Source organism: Aquarana catesbeiana, linkage group LG04 (assembly GCF_042186555.1).
Source record: "Aquarana catesbeiana isolate 2022-GZ linkage group LG04, ASM4218655v1, whole genome shotgun sequence".
Classification (NCBI taxonomy): domain Eukaryota; kingdom Metazoa; phylum Chordata; class Amphibia; order Anura; family Ranidae; genus Aquarana; species Aquarana catesbeiana.
This window is the reverse complement of record NC_133327.1, coordinates 314,052,877-314,076,569: the sequence shown is the minus strand read 5'-3', so window position 1 is coordinate 314,076,569 and position 23,693 is coordinate 314,052,877. Positions and strand designations below refer to the sequence as shown.

General features: G+C 41.0%; 1 protein-coding gene across 5 annotated transcripts in view; it reads right to left on the bottom strand.

The window, feature by feature from the left end:
* MYO6 (myosin VI) overlaps positions 1-23,693 on the bottom strand; it is a 402,734-nt gene that overhangs the window by 77,952 nt on the left and 301,089 nt on the right. For all 5 annotated transcript variants that reach the window (XM_073626829.1, XM_073626830.1, XM_073626831.1 and 2 more), the window contains exons 21-24: positions 19,226-19,356; positions 18,980-19,057; positions 15,416-15,545; positions 3,117-3,207 (exon numbers count right to left, since the gene is read on the bottom strand). In XM_073626829.1, the coding sequence (XP_073482930.1) occupies positions 3,117-3,207; positions 15,416-15,545; positions 18,980-19,057; positions 19,226-19,356 (430 nt within the window). The remainder of the gene's footprint in view (positions 1-3,116; positions 3,208-15,415; positions 15,546-18,979; positions 19,058-19,225; positions 19,357-23,693) is intronic.

The following is a 23,693-nucleotide window of genomic DNA, read 5'->3' as shown; positions in this document are numbered from 1 at the left end:
TCTCCTATTCTATCTTAATGGTGGCAATAGACATTAAAGTTAAAGCAGAACTTTACCCATAGCAACTTGATAAAAAATATTGTTCTTTAGTAAGGAACATACATTCCACATTAATAATTATGCCACCAACATTAGTGTATGCTTTAAATTACCTCCAGCATCGTTCCTGTTTCTTTTTGCCGGAGGCTACTATTTTGCTGAAGCCTGGAGCTCCTGAACAGCAGTAAATCATAAAGTGGAACTAAACCCATCAATTTCGGTTCCAAAAACAGTTACATGTAAATGCTGGGGTTGCTGGGGTTGCCAACCATCACATTTGCTTGTGTCCTTAACTAAACTGTCAAACCATCAAATGTCTGGTAACAAAACTGATCACATGTGCAGCACCATGGCAGTTGTAAATCAAACAGAAGCACCTTCCTTGTCTGTAAAGGATAGGAGGGTTGAATTCCGCTTTAAGGCTGTCAGCAGATCGGCCTCTACAAACTCGGCACTACCTAAAAAAGGAGAGCAACTGAACATGTGCAGAGCAGGGTGAGACCATGTATTACTGGATTTGAAACAGTATAGACGCTTATTTTTATTGTTTTACATAGCTATATCTGTAAAAGGGGCCAGCCTGAAGTGATCTAGCAGGACTTAATTTTCTGACTAAAGTTCCACTTTAAAGCTGAACTCCAGCTTTACCTTTAGTCTTACACTGTTGTACAAGCTCCTCTTCTGTACTGAAATTGCTTACTCTGATTTCAATGCACACTGAGCTTCTATCAATGTGCATTAAAAGCTGCAGCAGGTCAGATAGAGCTCACGCAATTTTCAGATTGAATGATGTCCAGTATCATGTAGCCCTTTCCTCCCCTGCCTGACAATCCTTGTCCCACCCCTTTTATTCATTGGATTTCAGTTCTTCCAAACGTGGAGGCTCAGCATCACATGTGGGCTTTACCTAGGGAAATCTGCATGTATATGCAGCCTGCCTAGGAGTGCCCGCTCCTCCAGACTGGCATCCACCCATCAAGGTATATATTATTTGTATAACACCTCCCAACTCTTACTGGCTGTGTGAGAGTGTGTGTTCCATGTCTATGGGCACAATTCACTAAAGCTTATCGCATGCGTTATGCCAGTCACGTGATCACTTACCGCGTGCGATAACGAAAATGTCAATTCACTATTGTTCGTATGCAGTATTTAATGGAAACACCAAAAAAGAGTGGTAAAATACGCATTAAAGTTAATTCACTAAAGGAAATAAATAAATGCATGCAGTAATTAAGTACTGCAACAAGCTTGCGATAACAGACTGTTTGAAACATAGGTGGAAAAGTGCAAGCTGGAGGTGTGTGGAGTGTAAGAGAAGTGTGGAGTGTTATCTAGAGGCTGCCAGTGGATATCTTATTGAAATGGAGCCCTTTGCATCCAGTCTCCTGGAATTTAAGGCAATACAGAAGAGGAGGAAGAGATGTCAAGTGGTCCTTTTGAAGGAAAGAACCTTCAAGGAGTGTGCACTTCTGGACCAATTCTCTGAAGCTGAGACCCTGCAGAAGTTCAGGTTATCCAAGCAACTGATAATGGAGCTCTATATCCAACTGATCGGGTACCTTGAGCCCTCTACACAGAGAAGTCATGCCATACCAGCCATGACCAAGTTGCTATCAGCCTTACATTTTTTTTTTTTGGAAAAGGCATCATAGATACCACCACCAGATAGTCACAGGTGAAATTGTGGGAATTTCCCAGTCCTCTATTTCCCTTCTCCTCACTCAAGTTCTAATTGAATTCTGTGCAATTGCACCAAAATACATATTTTTCCCTGATTCTTGCCAGGAGTGGGATGAAATAAAAAGAGATTTGTACAGTATTGCCAGAATAGCCAATGTGCTTGGTGCAATTGATTACAGCGATGGTTCCCGCATTGCATCTCTCCCGAAGGCAGTTCACACTGCCTTCTGCAAACTGCTGCAGGTGTCATTACATTGTTAATGACACCCCCAGATCGGTTCACAGATCACAGTGCGAACTGTGAACTCGCACAGGAATCGGATTGCATAGGTGAGAACACCCATGTGATCCAATTTCAGTGCAGGGGGGAAAAAGTCCCTGCAATTTTTTCCTGCAAATCCACTCACATTTCACAGACATCGCATGTGATCGGCACCCCAGGTGCGAGTGCGAATTGCATGCGATGTCTGTGATCGCAGCAGTGTGAAGCTGGGCTTAAGGAGCACATATACCGGAACAGAATGCTTGCAATAACTTACTGAACGTTTTCATGCAGTATTTTCGAATAGATAATGCTTGGAAGTTTATAGCGTGAGTTTCTTTGTGAATTGCACAGTTTATGGGTTTTTTTTTAACGTTGTGCGATAGGTTACCGCATACGCCAATGCAGTAACATATCGCGTAGTGAATTGTGCCCTATGTTTCTCTAAAATAGGAATGAGACACAGCAACACAGGTAGTGGCACTTCAATGCACAAACACATCCAGGGAATAAAAGTGTGCATTACTGCAAACATTTTTCCAATCAGCCCAAAAACAGTTACTCTTTCAGCACATGCTATCTGATGATCACACCTTGCTATAATCCACAAAAAGCTATGTGATATGAGCGTTGTCATGCGTTCACGTTTCATTGAGTAGGACACCTGTACGCATAAGCCCAAAACTGGAATGTGAGATGAAGGTCTAGTACTTAATTCTCCTTGTTTTCTTTATGAAGCAAAATAAGTCGAATGCAAGCAGTGATCAATGTAATGCAAACTACGAAGCACAAACAGCATCTGCACCAATAAAAGCAGTTGTTAAAACCTGAAAACAAGATGATGGCAGTTTTATGTTTATTTTTGTTTGGAAAAGGAAACATATAATTCAGCTTGTCGGCTGATTGGGATGAATTGCTCAATCTAGAAACCTTTGATGGCTGCCTCATTTCATGCAGGTATTGAACACCTGTTCTGGATTACAGCCCTCCATACCCCCTCCCCCCAAAAAAATCAATCTGTGATTGTCAGAGAAAGAGTGCAAGTCTCTATATCACTCAGTGAGAAAATAAGGCACACGTGATCAGAGAAGGAGAAAATAGACTTCATTTTCAATGCAGTTTCCATTCTTACCGTGGTTTGTGTTTCTTTCTGCAGAGCCACATCCGAATAGTCTTTTGCATTTTAATGCAGGCAGAAGCTCGGTACATAATCTTGTTTTTCACTTTAAAACGAAAAATAAGAAAAGCATTTTCAATAAGCTCTTATTAAAGAATGACTTCATAACCACAAAATCCCAGAAAAAAATGAACAGCTGAAACGTTCTTTTGTGCAGGTAAATTGTGTGCGTGTACTTTATTCCCAGATCCAAAGAAATCATCTACCTAAATTGATTCTAAAAAAAAAAAAAAAAAAATGCAAAAGTAAAATAAGATTTTATGCCTACAGAAATCCGTCACAAATCTTTTCTGTTCCTTAACAATAAAGGTGAGACCTGACTGATTGCAGTTCTCATTTTCTTTTCTGCGGTTTTAATGAATCTTTCCCTTAGTGATTTGTGGCAAAGGAGAAGGCTGTGAATAAAATTAGCTTAAACAGACATGTCGTTTCATTACCACATTAGACCAGTTTTGACCCTGATAACAGCTATCACGTGTTGTGGCAGTGACTCCCCAAAGGTCCCATAGCCAGCTAGTGGCAATGCCAATCAGACATTAAAGTGGTTGTAAACCTCAGACAGGAAATTTGAACAAAGTAAATCCCTCTATAGTGTGTACTTGTCTCTAAGTATCATTTTTCTCTGCTGCTTCATTCCTCTGCTAGCAGCAGGAGTCACTTCTGACAAGTTTTCCTGACACCAAGAGAAAAAAAGGTGACAGGGAGGGATCTTCAGATTGGCAGCCTCAGCTTTGTTCCTGTGTGTGTAGGGGGTATGTCCCTTTTATCCAAACAGCTCTAAGAGCTCTCCTCACTGAGCTCTGCAGAGTGTGACTTCAGCTCTCCACCCCCTTTTTCTGACAGCTCTGACAAGCTTTATAAATGTTTGACTTTGAATGGCTGTATACCTACAAATATATAGGTCCCTACAAATATAGAGTTACAATATATAGGTCCCTACAAATATATACCGTATATACTCGAGTATAGGTCGATCCGAATATAAGCCGAGGCCCCTAATTTACCACAAAAAAATTGGAAAACGTATTGACCCGAGTAAAAGCCGAGGGTGAGAAATGCAGCAGCTACTGTAAGTGGAAAACGAGGGTCAACAATGCCCATCTGCAGCTGCATGCCTCCCTGTGTCCTGTGCATGTGTCCTGTGCAGCCTACCTGTGTCCTGTGCATGTGTCCCTGTGTTCTGTGCATGTGTCCTGTGCATGTATCCCTGTGTCCTTTGCATGTGTCCTGTGCAGCCTCCGTGTCCTGTGCATGCCTCCATTTGGCGATCTGCAGCCTTCATGTGGCGATCTGCATCCTCCGTGTGCCGCTCTGCATCCACCGATCAGCGTGTCATAATAACATTCGGCGGCCATTCTAATGTTCAAAAGCTGCGCCTCCTCTTCGTCTGTGATAGGCAGAACACTCTATTTCCCAGCAGTCAGTGTTCAGCCTATCACGGACATCCGCTCATCCTCATACCACGGACAAGGATGAGAGGATGTCTGTGATAGGCTGAACACTGACTGCTGGGAAATTGAGTGTTCAGCCTATCACAGACGAGGAGGAGGCGCAGCTTTTGAACAGTGGAATGGCCGCCGTCTGTCTGCATGACACGCTGATCATGTAGGCAGACGGCGATGACTCGAGTATAAGCCAGGGGGGGCACTTTCAGCCTAAAAAAAGGGCTGAAAATCTCGGTCTATACTCCAGTATATACAGTAGGTACAACTTATGTGGGAGGAATTGTTTCATCTCTGTGTATCACCTGAGGCCAGTCACTTCACTGGGTATATGTAAGGGTTTACAACCACTTTAAGCCATGCCCAGATTTGATGCTCTGATGCCTGTTCTTTTAAAGCTGGGTTAAAGTCCATTTTAAATGTATTACAGCACAGTACCATCATTATGTGTGAGTTGCACTAAAATTCACTGAACACATTTTTTTCCCCAATCCCAGTGCTGATATTCTTTAGCCCACTCCAAATGTTTGTGGTAAATTAAGATGAATTGTACTCTGTGCGGTCAAGTATGCTGTAGACTGAAAATGCCAGTAAGTCCTCCCAGTGTGCACTGTGATACTGGTACACCAATGGTACTGGTATACTGGCGCTGGCTACTGTGATGTGAATTACCATGTTACTGTTACAGCTCCAACTGTCCAATATATCTTTGATCATGGGACTTCTGCTCAATTGACTATAAAGCACAGCAACTATGCAGTCCTAGGGATTCACCCACCAAGCGCCAATGATCACACCTTTTTCAAAGTTCACTAGGTAACATACATCTGTTCACATACAATGTGGAAATGCAGTTGCTGTTAGATATCTACATGTATAATAAGTTTATGTTTTTCCAGGCAGGCCTCACTGACCAAGAAATAGTCCCAGTACAGGAGATGGGGGAAGGGCCAGTGCTCATATCCCCATAGAGAATTGGAATTCACATATTAGAAGGCAGCAGGATCTGGGGCTCCCAGTGATGATGAAGTTGATGCAGTACGTAAGTCAATTTCAGGATGACTGCATTTTACTCATATAAACTCTGGTATTTTTTAAGGTCAATACATTTTTATTGGAATTTCAAAAACATAAAGGTGTACATAGACATACGGTTATTTTGAAGCTATATAATAACAGAACGCATATGTATATCACTACTAAACCATAAGGGTCCTTTCACACTGGGGCGGGGGCGGCGGTGAAGCACCGCTATTGTTAGTGGCGCTTTACCGTCTGTATGCGGCCGCTAGCGCGGGGGGGGGTTTACCCCCCCCGCTAGCGGCCGAGAAAGGGTTAAAACCACCGCAAAGCACCTCTGCAGAGGCGCTTTGCCGGCGGTATAGCCGCGCCGTCCCATTAATTTCAATGGGCAGGAGCGGTGAAGGAGCGGTATACACTCCGCTCCTTCACGGCTCCGAAGATGCTGCTAGCAGGACTTTTTTTCCCGTTTCTAGTGTGAAAGCCCTAGGGGCTTTCACACTAGAATTAAAGCAGCGGCTGTTTCGGGTTGGTTTGCAGGCGCTATTATTAGCGCAATAGCACCTGCAAACCGCCCCAGTGTGAAAGGACCCTTAATCAGAGATAAACTATTAAAAGACATTAATAAACGTATAAGAGTCATCATGCGACTGTCAAAGTTATAAGATGTCAGAATGAACAAGGTAAAATATCTACCATTCGTAACACATAACTAGCAATACACAGTAGTAAATATACTAATAGTTCAAGATTGGTTGCATTTATTATACCACTGTGACCAGACACTCCAATTAGAGCAGACTCGCTTATAAGACCCTTTAGAGCAGGGGTCTCAAACTGGCGGCCCTCCAGCTGTTGCGAAACTACAAGTCCCATGAGGCATTGCAAGGCTGACAGTTACAAGCATGACTCCCTCAGGCAGAGGCATGATGGGGCTTGTAGTTCCGCAACAGCTGGAGGGCCACCAGTTTGAGACCCCTGCTTTAGAGAATACAAATAAAGTTTCATATGTATAATGGGTATGCACTGTATTTATTACCTCCTTAACAGAGGGAGGTGTAGAGGATTTCCAGTGTCTCATTAGAGCTAGCCTTGCGGCTAAAAGGGTGTTGATAAACACTATTCTGGAATGATAGGGGAAAGTTTCTATGCCTAAATTTAAGTGCTTGGCCAGGGGATGGCTGTACAGGAATTTTTATAATTTCCGAGATAGTGTTGAATGGGAATCCAAATTTTTGCTAATGATTTACATGCCCATAAGGTATAGAAGAGAGTACCAACCTGCCCACATTCCCTCCAACAAAGGCTGGATGAGTGTGGTTGGAACTTTTATAATTTATACGGGGTCAAATACCAGCGTAACATAATTTTTTGCATCAGTTCCCATAGATTGCCACTTCTCGTTGACTTATAGGTAGAAGAAATGGCTTGTTCCCATTGGTAAGGGCTAAAGGTCTGGTCTAGGTCTCTTTCCCAAGCAAGGAAGGGTTCCGATTTGCAGAAACAATTTTTATCCTGCATGATCTCTCAAAGAAGGGAAATGCTACCCTTGGAAGGCATGGGAGGCATGGGACCATAAAGGAATTTGCAGATTTTCCTAAGGATTAAGCATACCTTCTCTGGGTTGTGGTGTAAGAGCGATTTTAGTTGTGAGAACGTGTAATACTCTTTCCCCGGTGAGTGATATTCCGCTTGGAGAGTCTGGAATGGTTTCATGTCATTAGCTTGGTACAAATCTTTCAGCAACTTCATTCCTTTATTGTACCATTCAGATAGTGAAATGCTAATGATAGCAACATGGCATGCCTCTAATAGGATGGGAAGATTAGTCATTAGGTCTGATTTCACCTTTGAAGTTAGCGTTCTCCGGGTTTTTATAGAAGCCAATATCGTAGGGGAGAATCCAGGCTGACGTAAGGCTACGAATGCTGTCCTAAAAGGAGGTCTATTCGATTTTTACCCAGAGCAAGTTCAATCTCAGACCATAGATGGAAATGTGGGATGTCGAACCAACTTTTAAGTTGTGTTATGATAGTAGCTAAATAATAGTCTTGCAGTACTACAAGCCCCATACCCCTAGCCTTTCTGTGTTAAATAAGTTTGTTGACGGCGCAAACTCTGGTATTTTTTAGAAAAGGGATACTTTTTTTTAGAGAAGTCCTCTGAAACATTCAACACTTTAACATGAAAATAGAGCTGTACTCCCAACCTTAAAGTAGAACTAATGGGTTATTACTCAACTTTCCTAAGCTCCCTCGCTGGCGCCAGCATCTTCTTTTGTGTGCTGGTTTTTCCCAATCTTCATTGGCCGGCGTGGGATGACATCACTCCTGCGCATGCGCAAAAGCTAGTCATTTTGAAACATTGGATCAGGCCGGTGGTAGGTGTAGTTTATTGCAGGAGTCTTCTGCAAAAAAAAAGGCCTGCCTGCTCACAGTATGTAACAGCAGAACTTTAGTTCTGCTTGAATCTTTTGACAGATAAAATATATCAGGAGAGACTTTGTTACTTAATATGTATAGTCTGGAGGAAAAAAGGGAAAGGGGGGGGGGGGGGGCATGATTAAATCCTTTAACTACATCAAGGGGATGAATAAGGTTCAGAAAGGCAGAATTTTAAAGATTTGGAATTTTAGATCTGGATATAGAGATGAGCCCTTCACAGTACTACACCTCTGGGGACATAGAACTACACAATTCAATAAATGATTTCCCTACCACTAACCAACCAGTGTTAGACACCACCATTTCTTTTAAAAGAAATACTGGTTCCTCTACAGAGCTCTATACAGTCTGACATTCTTATATTGGTGCATCAGTTCAAAACAGAAATTCATGATCTGGGTGAGTCACACACATTGAATCAAAGATGAGTGACATCACCATATCAGTCAATGACCTAGTAGATGCACACAGTGAAAAGGAGGAGGAGATGGGTGGGATTAAAGCCAAATTGGCAGATCTGGAAGACGGTTCCAGAAGGAACAAAGTCAAAATCAGGGGCGTACTGGAAACAATCCAGCCTGCAGCCCTGAAAGATTACTTTGTACAACCCATGGCAACCTTTATACCGGACACTCCAACCTCGTATTTGTCAACCCTATTGACAGGCTACCAAAACCAGCACATCTTCCTGAAGCTAATACCCCAGGATAGTTCACATCCATTTCTTCTACGGCTAAAGAGCAGCTAATGCAAGCCACCAGGGATACATCATGCTATCCTCAACCTTATACAGGATTATCTTTCTATGCTGACCTATCCCAGTATACAATGCTCAAGCACAAAAATGTATACACAATCTCTAAGCCCACACGCCACCACCAGATCACATATGAGTGAGGCCATCCAGTGAAGCTAGTGGTCACCAAGGAAAACAAAACCTATAATATCCTTCGTTGAAGGAAGGTCAGTGGAAGATAGTGAGTCCTAGGGATCTTCCCGAACCGTCATGTTCCTGGTCAAAGTTGTGCCACTACTGATTGGGATGACACAGACCCTCCGGATGAAATGGTTACTTAATAGTCTCTCCAGTGTCAGTTTTCCCTATTAAGGCCCTGACAGAGCCACATGAGCATGGATCGTGATATATGAATACCTTATCTCATCCAACCTACAAATGGAAGAAAATTGTATAATCCCAGGGATGTAGCAAATGCCTTCTGTTCCTATTTTAGCTCCTTATACAATTTATAGGATAACTCTTCCACTCCACAGCCTTCCAAATCTGAAATTTCTGGATTCTTAGAGTCTTTGAACCTACCTACTCTATCTGTCTTCCACTTAGAAACTCTCCGATTACTTGATTAGGAGATTGAAAGAGCCATTTCTTCACTTCCCAATAATAAAGCACCTGGGCCTGATGGCTTTTCGGATGAATACTATGAGCTATTCTTCCAAATTATGATCCCTCATTTGAACCAACCTCTTAACGCTGCTGTGTCCTATGGCAAATTTCCAAATGAAATGATTCAGCCAACATAATAACCCTTCCGAAATCAGGGAAAGAGGCCCCCCCCCCCCCCACACACACACACAAATTTCTGACCATTTCCCTACTGAATACAGATATAAAATTATGTGCAAAATTATGGCACAGAGATTGGCCCCTTGGCCCCCGTTATGCCTCAGTTAGTACAAATTATGGCACAGAGATTGGCCCCTTGGCCCCCGTTATGCCTCAGTTAGTACATATAGACCAAGCTGGCTTTATACTGGGCACCCAATGCCCAAGCCCAAGCTTTATTCCTAGCATTAGATGCAGAAAAAGACTTTGATCAGATTAATTGGGTTTACTTAAATCAGACACTTTTAAAGTTTGGATTTAGTTGCAAAATTCTTTTGGCCATCATGGCCTCCTATTCATCCCCATTAGTTCAGGTATTTGCGGATGGAGTGCTCTCAGACAGTTTTAATATAACAAATGATACAAGACAGGGGTGCCTCTCTCTAAGCTGATATTCACCCTCATGGTGGATCTTCTAGCACAGAAGATAAGGAGCCAGCTTCTTTACCTAGCAGGCAAAGAATATAAAATCCCCCTATTTGCAGATGACGTTATTTTAACATTAACTGATCCGGCTTCTTCCCTTCCAGCGGTTCATGAAGTGCTATCTTCCTTTAATGCTGTAACGTAATATAAGATCAACTAATTTAAATCAAACCCTCTCCGTGTAGGCATGTGTGATTCCACCAAAATTGCCCTGCAAGCTAAATTTCCCTTCCAGTGGGACGCCTCATCAATGACACATCTAGGCATACTCCTGACTTCCCCCCACATAAAAATGTATACCGCATTCCTAAATTCAAGTAAACAAGAACTTACTAGACTAGTAAACAGTTTCTTTGCTGGGTAGGTAGAATGGCTGCCTTCAAAATGTTAACCTTACCAAACTTGTGGAAATCTTTATAGCCTTACCAATTTAAGTCCCACACATTTTCTTCACTGATATTAAACGCTTAGTAAGCACTTATGTTTGGAAGCGTAAAAAACCCTGCTGCCCTTATGCCACACTTTTAATTCATTTAAGTCAAATGTGCAGGAGGCATGGGCTTCCCTGACACCAAGGGTTACTACACTGCAGTAATACTGGACCAGCATAGGCACTGGTTTACTCCCACCTTTGTCAAATAGTGGAGGGATATAGAACAACATTTCATTCCTGCCGGAGACCTGAACACCCTTCTATTTGCCTATTCCTTTTCAGACTAAACTATTTTAGCAGCACTGTCAACCTGAAAATATTTATTAGGTTCTAATAAAGACTCCTCCTCCAAAGCCCTTGCTTCTATACCTTTGGGAATATTCCACTTTTTGATACCACATCTGTCCCTCAAGCATTGGCAATCACTCAAATGCTCCCGTATATGAGAACTTGCACCAAACAGCGTACTCCCTCCAATTAGTGTCCTTCAGGAAACACATAATATCCCCCCTCAAGATTCATTTGCTCACATGCAAACCTCATCATACCTTTGTCAAAAATCTGCTCCACTTCTAGGACTACCAAAAAAAGTGTGGTCCTTTTGGTCCTCAGATTTACCAACCATGAAAGGGATTACACTCTTTTATAATGTCTTACAGTCTAAAAACATATTTACAAAAAGCTCAGCAGAAAGAAAGAAATAGGAACAAGACTCGGGTATGGCTTTTGCCAATGCACAATCATGCAAGCTATTCACAAATTAACTAGATGTATAAATTATTGGGAACTGTCTCAAAAACTCCATCATAGATGGTATAATATGCAAAACAATAAGCTATCCTTAGGCCAGCCATACGCGGAACAAATTTCTTTCCAGCAACCACAGGTTGCTGGAAAGAAATTAGCTTGATTCCCACATCAACACAGACAGTGTTGATGGGGGAATCCCTCTTGCTGAGCTATTGTCTTCTCCCAGCGGGAGGGTGGGGGAAGCTGTCCCTGCCGGGAGAAGACAGTGATTATTGCTGGCAGCTGCTAGCTAAAATCACAGGTAAAACCCAGCGTGCTGGTTGTACCCAAGTTGACTGATCGAACAAGTTAACAATCAGCCTACCCATACACTGTTTGAATCTCGGATTCCTGCGGAACTGGTCGAGATTGGAATGGTGTATGGCCTACCTTAGCCTAGGGACAGACACAATTCCGCACAACTACAGGCCATTGGTTATAAAGGTATTATTTGCTGCTAGGTTGATGACACAATGCAAATTAAGACGCAATATGGTTCCTAACATATCAGATGTGCAACTCCAATTGAACCTGACAGTAAGCTATGAAAAATTTCTGGCATTACAGTTAGATTTTTCAAAAAGTTTCAAGAAATTTGGGAAAGATGGATAAATCTTCAAGTAGTCAAATTTAAGGAGAAGTCTTGACCTTAGGTAACTACACAACTGATATAGAGTTAGTTTAAAGCTGACATGGTATTACTGCTCATTTATTCTCGATCAAATGAAGTATTGATCAGACTTATCCTATTTGCCATATTTACTGAAGACCTGGTGGAATGGTGCATATGTTTCTCTTTTACTGTGACTCTTATAACTCAGATGCATGTTATCTCTGTATAATTACTGAAATTCAATAAAAATGTATACTTGACAAAAAATTCTGAAGCTAAGAACAAGGACAAGAGGGAAATAACCTCAAACAACTATCAGAATGAAAAGTTCAAAACTAATCTTAGAAAGTATTATTAACATGAATGAGTATCTGGTGCTTGGAATAGACTTCGAGCAGAGGTAGTGAAGCGGTCATCAGTAAGTGGATTCAAACATGCTTGGGACAAAACAAACAGACCTATAACTGAAGAAGTAAAAAAATTAAATTATATATACACACACACCCACACACACAGTATCTCAAAAAAGTGAGTACACCCCTCACATTTTTGTAAATATTTTATCTTTTCATGTGACAACACTGAAGAAATGGCACCTTGATACAATGTAAAGTAGTAAGTGTACAGCTTGTATAACAGTAAAATTGCTGTCTACTCAAAATAACTCAACACACAGCCATTAATGTCTAAACCGCTGGAAACAAAAGTGAGTACACCCCTAAGTGAAAATGTCCAAATTGGGCCCAAAGTGTCAATATTTTGTGTGGCAACCATTATTTTCCAGCACTGCCTTAACCCTCTTGGGCATGGAGTTCCCCGGAGCTTCACAGGTTGCCACTGGAGTCCTCTTCCACTCCTCTATGACGACATCATGGAGCTGGTGGATATTAGAGACCTTGCGCTCTGCCACCTTCCATTTGAGGATGCCCCACAGATGCTTGATAGGGTTTAGGTCTGGAGATATGCTTGGCCAGTCCATCACCTTTACCCTCAGCTTCTTTAGCAAGGTAGTGGCCATCTTGGAGGTGCGTTTGAGGTCGTTATGTTGGAATACTGCCCTGTGGCCCAGTCTCTGAAGAGAGTAGATCATGCTCTGCTTCAGTATGTCACAGTACAGTTTGGCATTTATGGTTCCCTTGATGAACTGTAGCTCCCCAGTGCCGGCAGCACTCATGCAGCCCCAGACCATGACACTCCCACCACCATGCTTGATTCTATGCAAGACACTCTGGTCTTTGTACTCCTCACCTGGTTGCCGTCACACACGTTTGATACCATCTGAAATAAATAAGTTTATCTTGGTCTCATCAGACCACAGGACATGGTTCCAGTAATCCTTGTCCTTAGTCTGCTTGTCTTCAGCAAACTGTTTGTGGGCTTGCCTGTGCATCATCTTAAAAAGGGGCATTCTTCTGGGACAACAGCCATCCAGACCAATTTGATGCAGTGTGCGGCGCATGGTCTGAGCACTAACAGGCTGACCCCCCCACCACCACCCCTTCAACATCTGTAGCAATGCTGGCAGCACTCATACCACTATTACCCAAAGACAATCTCTGGATATGACGCTGAGCACGTGCACTCAACTTCTTTGGTCGACCATGGCAAGGCTGTTCTGAACAGCCATCCAGACCAATTTGATGCAGTATGCGGCGCATGGTCTGAGCACTAACAGGCTGATCCCCCCACCACCCCCACCCCTTCAACATCTGTAGCAATGCTGGCAGCACTCACCACTATTTCCCAAAGACAATCTTTGGATATGACGCTGAGCACGTGCACTCAACTTCTTTGGTCGACCATGGCGAGGCCTGTTCTAAGTGGAACTTGTCCTGGTAAACCGCTGTATAGTCTTAGCCACCATGCAGGGTCTTGGCAATCTCCTTATAGCCTAGGCCATCTTTATGTAGAGCAACAATTCTTTTTTTCAGATCCTCAGAGAGTTCTTTGCCTTGAGGTGCCATGTTGAACTTCCAGTGACCAGTATGACAGAGAGCCATAACACCAAATTTTGAGGGGACAGCAAATTTATACTGTTATACAAGCTGTACACTCACTACTTTACATTGTAGCAAAGTGTCATTTCTTCAGTGTTGTCACATGAAAATATATAATAAAATATTTATATAAATGTGAGAGGTGTACTCACTTTTGTGAGATACTGTGTGTATGTGTGTGTATATATATATATATATATATATATATATATATATATATATATATATATATATATATATATATGTTTCAAATTAACAACAATGTCTCAAGATGTCACTATAGGGGTACTGCCCGGTCCTAATCTAACAGCATGATATAACTACAGGAATAATAATGAAAATGAAACAATTAAAAGTATAGTTTGTTTTTTTACTGGTTTGTTTAAGAATTTGGATTTCCAAAACTGTAAAAAGGAGAACAGAATGAACTATACATGATGCTTTAGTTTTAAAATGTCAGACAAGTACAAGGTGAGAACTGAGAATTCTAGCTGAGTGGCCCTCTTTGAATACCTCCTGTACTATGATAAACAAACAAGGTGTTCAAGGGCTTTGATTTTCTACAGCAGAAGAGCTGCTCACCTTGTGCTGCTCATCTTCCGAATGAAGAAAACATTGCAGATGTTTAGTCGCCGCACTTAGCTTTAAAATGGCCTGCATTTATTACCCTAAGGAGATTTTTTGCACAGCGCACAATGTCAAATGTGTTGTTTATGATAAAGTCGCTTTTTTCAAAAGCTTAGAATCCTTCAACATGTTTACAAACGTTATAAGATGTGTATAAGAAACCTGATGACACAGGATAAGTGGTCTATGGATACGCAATATGCTTTTATAAACATGCACATTTGGATTACCTGACAATGCATGTTTATTTCCATTATTTCCATTTATGTCCAGATCTGGCTTATTTTTATGGGAAAATAGCTGTCAGCTGAGACATGCAATACAGTTGACCGAGTCATCCATCATAAATCACCTATTGATGTCTACTACAACCATAAAAATGAGGATTGTCACCCAATCTACACAACATCAGACTCATCAGATGACAATATCAGGTCATCACAGGTACAGGTGCCTAACAGTACCTTCATGTGCAACTGTGACAGGCATCATGTACTATAACAAAGTTATTAAAGTAGAACTAAAGGCAAAAGTTTTTTTTTCATTTTGGATAGAGTAAGAGAGAGTTATAACCCTTGTCAGTTTGTTTTGACATTATACTTTAAAGCCTCACCAATAGCGAAAGTAGTTTTATGTGAATTTATAGTACACACACACTATTATGTATTGATATGCAAAAAAACAAAACAAAAGGCAGTTCAGGACTTAAAATACAATTCATCCAGGGTAAGAATATAAACCAATTTTTAAAGGATCATAATAAAAGTCTGCATGATTCCAAACACAAAATAAAATAATTTTATGCATGCACATTTTATTTCAACAAACCATAACCCACTTACATTTTATGACTGAAAGTGCACACCACTGGACCTTCTTCCAGCGACTGCAGATAAGCCAATGATTGACACGTTTTATCAGTTCAGCTAAATGATCTGGATCAGACTTCATAATCTGATCAAACTCAGCAAACTAGAACATAAAGTGCAGCATAATATCAGTGCAAAGAAAACATATCAAGTTCAGCGAAAAAAGATTAACCATAGTTATAAGAAGATATGCTGGAACACGTAATAAAAGACCAGAAATACTTGCAATAAATATATTATGGTAGTTGGTTAATAATGGTAAAAAAATCTCAAGCACCTGTTGCAAAGTCTGTGGCTGGGCAGAAAAGAATTGATCTGATGTGCCTCTCATTTGAGTCAAAGCTAGAACTAAGCAATCAGCCGGAAGCATCAGTTTTACTGATTGCACTGCTTTATCTCTGACTCAACAGGGAGGCAAGTGGGGTCGCTACACCAATAGCAGCGGACCTATCTCCGGCCTAGCCATGGACTTTGCAACAGATGATTAAGTATATTGACCAATCAGAAACAAAATGGTATAACCTGTAGACTAGTATTTTTAGCACCTATGAGTTTCAGAAGGCTTGCGATAATGGTAAGACTTTTAATTTATTTAGCACCTGAATGACACATGTGGTATAAACAACAAAAGCACAAATGTAACAGATAATCTTAACACTCAGAAGTGTTGATGGCAGAAGATTTGTAAGATTTCTAATGCTTCAAGTCACTGTTCATCATTGTTGTCTGGACTGCTTCAATAAACTGATACCAGACTTGTAGCTGAGACAAAATTATATACCTGATAACATTCTTGATTCTGTTCATCTGACAAATGCTGCAGACTTACTATTAACAGTTAATGTACACACAAGCATCAAAGGACTGCTGTTAAAGTGCACTAGTGCCTGTCTCAACTACTCTGAATCAGACCAACAAACAAGATTCCCTAAAGACTGGCATATTCAGATTTTTTTGTGTTTAAAAAAAATAAATAAAAAAAAAAATACATATATTTCCTAAAGAATTTAAAGAACAAAAAAAGATTACAAGAATAAGACCAAAGAATATAAAAAGAGGAAAAAAGAACAAAACCTGCAATAACAGTAGTAAAATGGCAGAATGGAACACACTGGTCTCAAAGTTTTTTAAGGTTGGGGTGAAAAGACCTCCTCTACAGTTTAATAATGTGATTTCAGGGCAAAAAGGGAATCGGTGTAATCGAAGGAGGCCCATTACACAAAATGGTGTTGAAACTATGATTGATGTCATCAGTGTGCTTGCTAGGATCTCTTAGGTTATAAGAGGACTCTAAGGGTCTTAATCAGCACTCTAAAATGAGTGACTAATAAGAAATGCTTTTATTGTTTAGCTTATGTCTATACCAGCGGTTCTCAACCTGGGGGTCGCGACCCCTGGGGAGTCGATTGCCCATTCTCCAGGGGGTCGCGAATGCTGGCCGAGATGGACCCGACGTTACCGCCGAAGTCCGTCCGTCTCGGCCAGCGAGATGTCACTTCCTGGAGAAGAGGGACTGCACGGAAGTGACGTTCCGTCGCCGCCATCTTGGTACTCTCGTCCGCAGTAAGGCTTAGACTTAGAAGTCAGCAAGCGGACATCTTTTTACACCCACCGAAGTCCGCTTGCTGCGGACGAGTGTACCAAGAAGGAGGCAACAAAACATCACTTCCTGAAGGAGGACACCTGTGACTTCTGGGAAGTCAGACACACAGGAAAAGCTGACAAGACAACATTTTTTTTATTATGGTACTTAACATTTTTATATATATATATATATATATATAAACATTCCAGTTGGTTCCTCAAAAGTGGTTATTCTGTGCCAGTGCTAGATACATGTTTGGGTGCTATACACTTTGTATATCTAGCACTGGCACGGAATAACCACTTTTGAGGAACCAACCAGGGTGTTTATATATAAATCAATGGTGGGGGCGCAAACAAACTGAAAAAAATCAGAAAAAAAACCCCAATTAAAACGCCGAAACTGTGCCTTCAAATGCAGTCACTGTGCCCACCAATTGTCACCACTGTGCCAGCAAACACTGCCACTGTGCCATCAAACACAGGAACTGTGCCCTTTAATTGTTGCCACTGTGCCAAACGCAGCCACTGTGCCAGCAAACGTCGCCACTGTGCAGCCACTGTGCCCATCAATTGTTGCCACTGTGCCATCAAACACAGCCACTGTGGCCAACAATTGTCGCCACTGTGCCAGCAAACGCTGCCACTGTGCCATCAAACGCAGCCACTGTGCCCTTTAATTGTTGCCACTGTACCAAACGCAGCCACTGTGCCCATCAATTGTCGCCACTGTGCCCATCAATTGTCGCCACTGTGCCAGCAAACATCGCCACTGTGCCAGCAAACGTCGCCACTGTGCCATCAGATGCAACCACTGTGCCCTTTAATTGTTGCCACTGTGCCAAACGCAGCCACTGTGCCCATCAATTGTCGCCACTGTGTCAGCAAACTTCGCCACCTGTGCCATCAAACACAGCCACTGTGCCCTTTAATTTTTGCCACTGTGCCCATCAATTGTCGCCACTGTGCCAGCAAACATCGCCACAGTGCAGCCACTGTGCCCATCAATTGTTACCACTGTGCCCATCAATTGTCGCCACTGTGCCAGCAAACGCGACCAACGAAAATAATTTTACTGTTAGGGGTCCCCACAACTTGAGAAATTTTATCAAGGGGTCACGGCACTAGAAAGGTTGAGAACCACTGGTCTATACACTTCTTTGATTTAAAGGGGTTGTAAAGATAAAAATTTTTTCACCTTAATGCATTCTATGCATTAAGGTGAAAAAACTTTTGACAGTACCGCCGCCCCCAGCCCCCCCGTTTTACTTACCTGACGCCTCGAATCTTCGCTGCTCGTCCTCATTGCAGCTCAGCCTGGTCGCTGATTGGCTGCAGTGGATGGATTGAAAGCAGCGCAGCCATTGGCTCGCGCTGCTGTCAATCACATCCGATGACGCGGCGGGGCCGAGTGATACAGCGAGCGGCTATAGCCGCCGGCTGTATCACGGGAGCGCGCCCGCAAGCACTCACCACCATGCGAGGGAGCTCGCATTAAGGTGGTAAATGCTTGCGGGGAGGAGCTGAAACAGCCGCCGAGGGACCCCAGAAGACCAGGTTCGGGGCCACTCTGTGCAGAACGAGCTGCACAGTGAAGGTAAGTATGATATGTTTGTTATTTTAAAAAAAAAAAAAAATTACCTTTACAACCCCTTTAACACAGTCCTTCTGGATCAAGTTAAGCAATTTGTGCATAATGCATCACTAATTCCTGTGTTCGTTGCTTTTCATGTAAAGATACAAAATGACAGTTGGAGAGCATACAATATCAATGCACCTTCAGACCAACTAATAATTCTATTCATTCACAAGCCTATTCTGAAATTCAAGGGTAAAAGGAGAAATATTTGCACATAAAAGAAAAGGTTAAAATTACAAGCTGCATAAATCATCTTATTATTTTGAATTCCTGGACTCGTCACATTTAATATTGAAAAAAGAGAAGACACTTACCTTGCCAGGCCTGAAAAACACCTTAGTTAACCCAAATTTGTAATCATTTTCATTTAAGCCCAAGGCTTTGAACAGAGCCTGTAACATAAAAGAAACACATTAATAGGCTTGAATTTATACCCCCTTAAAATAGGCTTCAAAGCACTCAATAAATTATTAAAACATGAGCAGTTTAACTAGATGATTTTGCACAGCATGAAAAGGATTTTTGGTACAATTAAAATTACTGTTCAGTAGAAGAGATACCTTGCAGAAAAGTCTGGGGTCCAGACGAGATAGCTTGGCAGGCATATACTTTTTGTACATGTTATAAAGTTCATGGAATGAAGCTCGAGATGGGAAGCCCCCCTGCATGAGATCCAGGACAGATACCATTCCTGGAGGGGAAAGAAAATTCACTAGATGAGTCCCAAGACAAATACAGGTTAGAGTATTAAAATATCCCAGTATGTGTTTATAGTTAATTAGCATTCTGGCATTTGTATTGTCAACTACAATATTATCATCATTTTTTTAAATCCTGAAGGCACTACTGTAAGTCAAACTAGTTTAAACTAAGAAATTGTACAGAAAATGTATGCAGTATTTAAAGCAATGTAGTCCCAGTTTGGAGTGCAATGTATTTTTTCTACTTTGCTTATAACCAGTGATAGTCTTCTATATCTTAGGAAGCATGTCTTGTATCCAAAGCATGGTGCTCTATGCATTTGATTTTGTCTTTAGATAAATATGTAGAGTTATTATCTATACACATTCTAAGAAACAAGCCATTCCTCATGACAGTTTTAAGCAGATCGGACCACTGTATTCTTGGTGGGTGACCATGGTCAATGATAATAGTGTATTTAGATTTGTGCTCTTTGCTCTATTCTGCGGCCACCTCTGGGGAAGCCTGAGGCAAAATGATGTATTTGGCCTTGTCATGAGTTACCGTATCTTGGTAAGACTCCTTTGTAAATGCACCTAGTAGGCAACAGTACTTTTTGTAAAATGGAGTTGACACTCTACTGTCTCTTTTTAAGACCTCTCTACTGTCTCTTTTTAGGACCCACTTTGTGAATGCCGGAGTACTGACTTGTGCCACTAATCTCCCCTGTATTTATGAGATACCACTGACCAAACAATCTTCAGCACACAGCACACTTCAGGGTATTTTGGATGCCAGATTCCCTGCTAAACTCAGTAGTTCTTTCTGCAGGCCCCTACATCACTACTGTGTCATAGAAGGAGGAGGGAGAAACCATAGAGTGCAGATTCTAAAGAATGTTCAACCAGTGATATCACAAGAACAGATACCATTAGAAGATTCATTTTCCATAACATTTATTTTTATGAGGCAACAGGGTTCCTTTAACCCAATTTTTGAATTCCACTGAAAAAGTGCTTTGATTTCCTCTAATCATCTTAGTCACCTACTCGTAGGACAATGCAAAAAAAAAAAAAACAGCATCCCAAAATAATTACATACAAATGCAGCAGCACATTCAAATGGATACAAACACATTTTATTCGTACAGGTACAATGGACCAGTCTGATGTATTTTACATGGGAAGTCCTTAAATGTAGCACTATAATTAAGTACGTTCTTTTCCAAACACGTCAGACTGCATCATTCTACCTGGTGAATAGTGTATTCAGGAAACTTGGTTTACTGCTCTCTTTTGGTTTGAGCAACGCTGTGATGTGAACTTTGCTAGAAAGGTGTCAGATCTTGTGCGAGTCCTAAATAGTGTTCCATCTTCATTATCATGACTGATGATCCTGGATTATTGGTTCTGCAGACTGGACAGGAGGATCAAATTCCATTAATGTGCATTTTGGCGATTTGCATACACACATAGCACATATTAACCGTTTAGGGAACTATATGGATGAATCAATGTGGGGACAAACTTTAATGGATTTCTTTAGTGACCACTTTATTGGGAATCCCCGATTATAAATGCAAGTAGCCATAAAGTGATTTGTGTAGCTACATTTCAAAAACAAAGTTTGCAGACAATGTCAAGACTTCTGAACTTCACAGCTAACATGCAGAAACAATGATGAGCTCTAAATAGCATAAACTGGTTATTACCAGTTTATGCTATTTAGAGCATGAAGTTCCCTTAAAGTTTCAGATTCTATAAGAGTTGCGGCAAGCTGTTTCTTTTGATGCAACCCCTGCAGAGATTAGCTACATCTCAAGCCAAAATATGCAGACAAGGTCAAGACTTCTGAACTGCGCTTCCAAACCTTGACTTAGTACTTTCAGCAATACCGCAGTACCCAACACACAGAAATAATGATAAGCTCTAAACTGTGCAGATTTTTTTTATTGGTAGTTTATCAAGTTAAAAAAAAAAAAGTGCCCTGCGCCCGAGCCCACCCTTTTTTGAAGCCAATTAGAGCCTCAGGCACTAGTCACGAGCGTAAAAAAACCCCAAAAGAACATTGTAATCCATGCGTCCAGCACCCTGTATGTAGATTAGGGGCCGGGCACATGGACTAGGTGAGAATGGTAAAAGCAGTATCCCACAGGCACCTGGGATACCTATATTATGCATCCCAAGAAGCCTACAGATACGTTACTGCAAACGCACCATGTTGCATAACAAGGGGGACCGCTGTCTCTTCCTTATTTTTGCAGCTGGTAGCTGGCTGAAAAGACCTGCAAGATACAGCCTGCTCCCAATGACATCAGAGAAGATGACCAAGTGTAAAGAAGTGGAGCATCAGATCCCTACAGAACATCGCCGCATGTGTGTTTTTTTTTTTTTTGTGTGTGTGTATGAATAACCCAGTGAAAAAGGGTGGGGGAGTGGAGTTCCTCTAACATTTTCCCCATTCCATAAAAGTAAAACAAATAAAGGCTATGCCAGAAAATACAAAACAAGACTAAAAAAAGAAATCTAAATAATTGAATAAAAAGTCTAAGAACTATTTTGTTTTCCTTTGTAACTTGATTTAAGATCAGACTGAAAAGGAACCAGCAATGTCCAGGGATTAAGAATGGTCTCCTTGATCACAGAAGTAAGAAAAATAATAAGCTAAAGCTCACAAAATGTGACTTTTATAATAGGGAGTCACAGAGGCTAATGAGTAAATATGCTCAGAACACTAAACGAATACTCCTGGTAAGCTTAAAATTGGGAAAATCAACGGAAATTACTTTTCTACAAGCCTCTCATTCAAATGCAGGTGAACGACGTGCAAATAAATTGCCTGGGGCTCAAGTAATATTTCTTTTGATGTCATCCTCTCATCTACAGCTTAACTAAACTGAAAAAAATCCTATAGAGGGAATATGACACTGAGCCATGACATACAGTCCACATACACAGGATGCAAGGCCAACAAGCTCTGCTTAGGAAAAGTATTTTTTCATTAAAGTAGAAAAAACAGTAAATTAAACATGGACGTATCATTAAATAGCATTTATCTATACCTGCCTTTCATACTTTATCATACAAAGTAATGTTTTTTCAGCACGGCTGGGCGAAACGATGTTACCTTATGTCGCTTCACCTTTTGGCCACTAGGGATGTGCGCATGTGCCCAGAGCCAATGTGAGCACCCGGCAGGCGCGATGACCGCTGGGCACCCGCAATCAGTCGTGACAGAGCGAAAACTGAGATCTGTGTGTGTAAACACACAAATCCCGGTTCTTTCAGGGGAGAGGAGACAGATCGTGTGTTCATACTAAGTATGAACACCAATCTCTCTCTTCCCCTAGTCAGTCCCATCCTCCCTACAGTTAGAACACACCTAGGAAACACAGTTAATCCCTTGATCACTCCCTAGTGTTAACCCCTTCCTTGCCAGTGACATTTATACAGTAACCAGTGCATTTTTATAGCACTGATCGCTGTATAATTGTCAATGGTCCCAAAAATGTGTCAAACATGTTCAATTTATCTGCCGTAATATCGCAGTCCCGATAAAAATCGCAGATCGCCGCCATTACTAGTAAAAAAAAAAAAATAATAATAATAAAAATGCCATAAATCTATCTCCTATTTTGTAGACGCTATAACCTTTGCCCAAACCAATCAATATAAGCTTATTGCGATTTTTTTTTACCAAAAATATGTATAAGAATACATATTGGCCTAAACTGAGGAAAAAATTAGTTTTTTTGAAAAAAAACGTGGGATATTTATTACAGCAAAAAGTAAAAGATAAAATTGCGTTTTTTAAATTGTTGCTCTTTTTATGTTTATAGCGCACAAAATAAAAACTGCAGAGGTGATCAAATACCACCAAAAGAAAGCTCTATTTGTGGGGAAAAAAAAGGACACCAATTTTGTTTGGGTACAACGTCACATAACCGCACAATTGTCAGTTAAAGTGACGCAGTGCGGTATCGCAAAAAGTGGCCTGCTCATTGAGCATCCAAATCTATATCTATACTGTATCTATCTATCTATAGATAGATAGATATTGATATATACACACACACACACATACATACATATATATATATATATATATATATATATATATAAATATACATACACAAACATGCTATATTATCCTCCCATAGTATAAAATTGTTACAGTTTATTTTTACTGCAGATGAACTTGCGATGCGAGTGTAGACATAAATAATTCAATAACAAATCTGTATTTCTGCATGTCTTCACATTACTTACAAGGTTTCTGAGTTCTGGTCAACGTTACTGACTTTACTGAGCCTTTTTAAAGGGAAAGTACAGTGTATTTTTAGGGAGT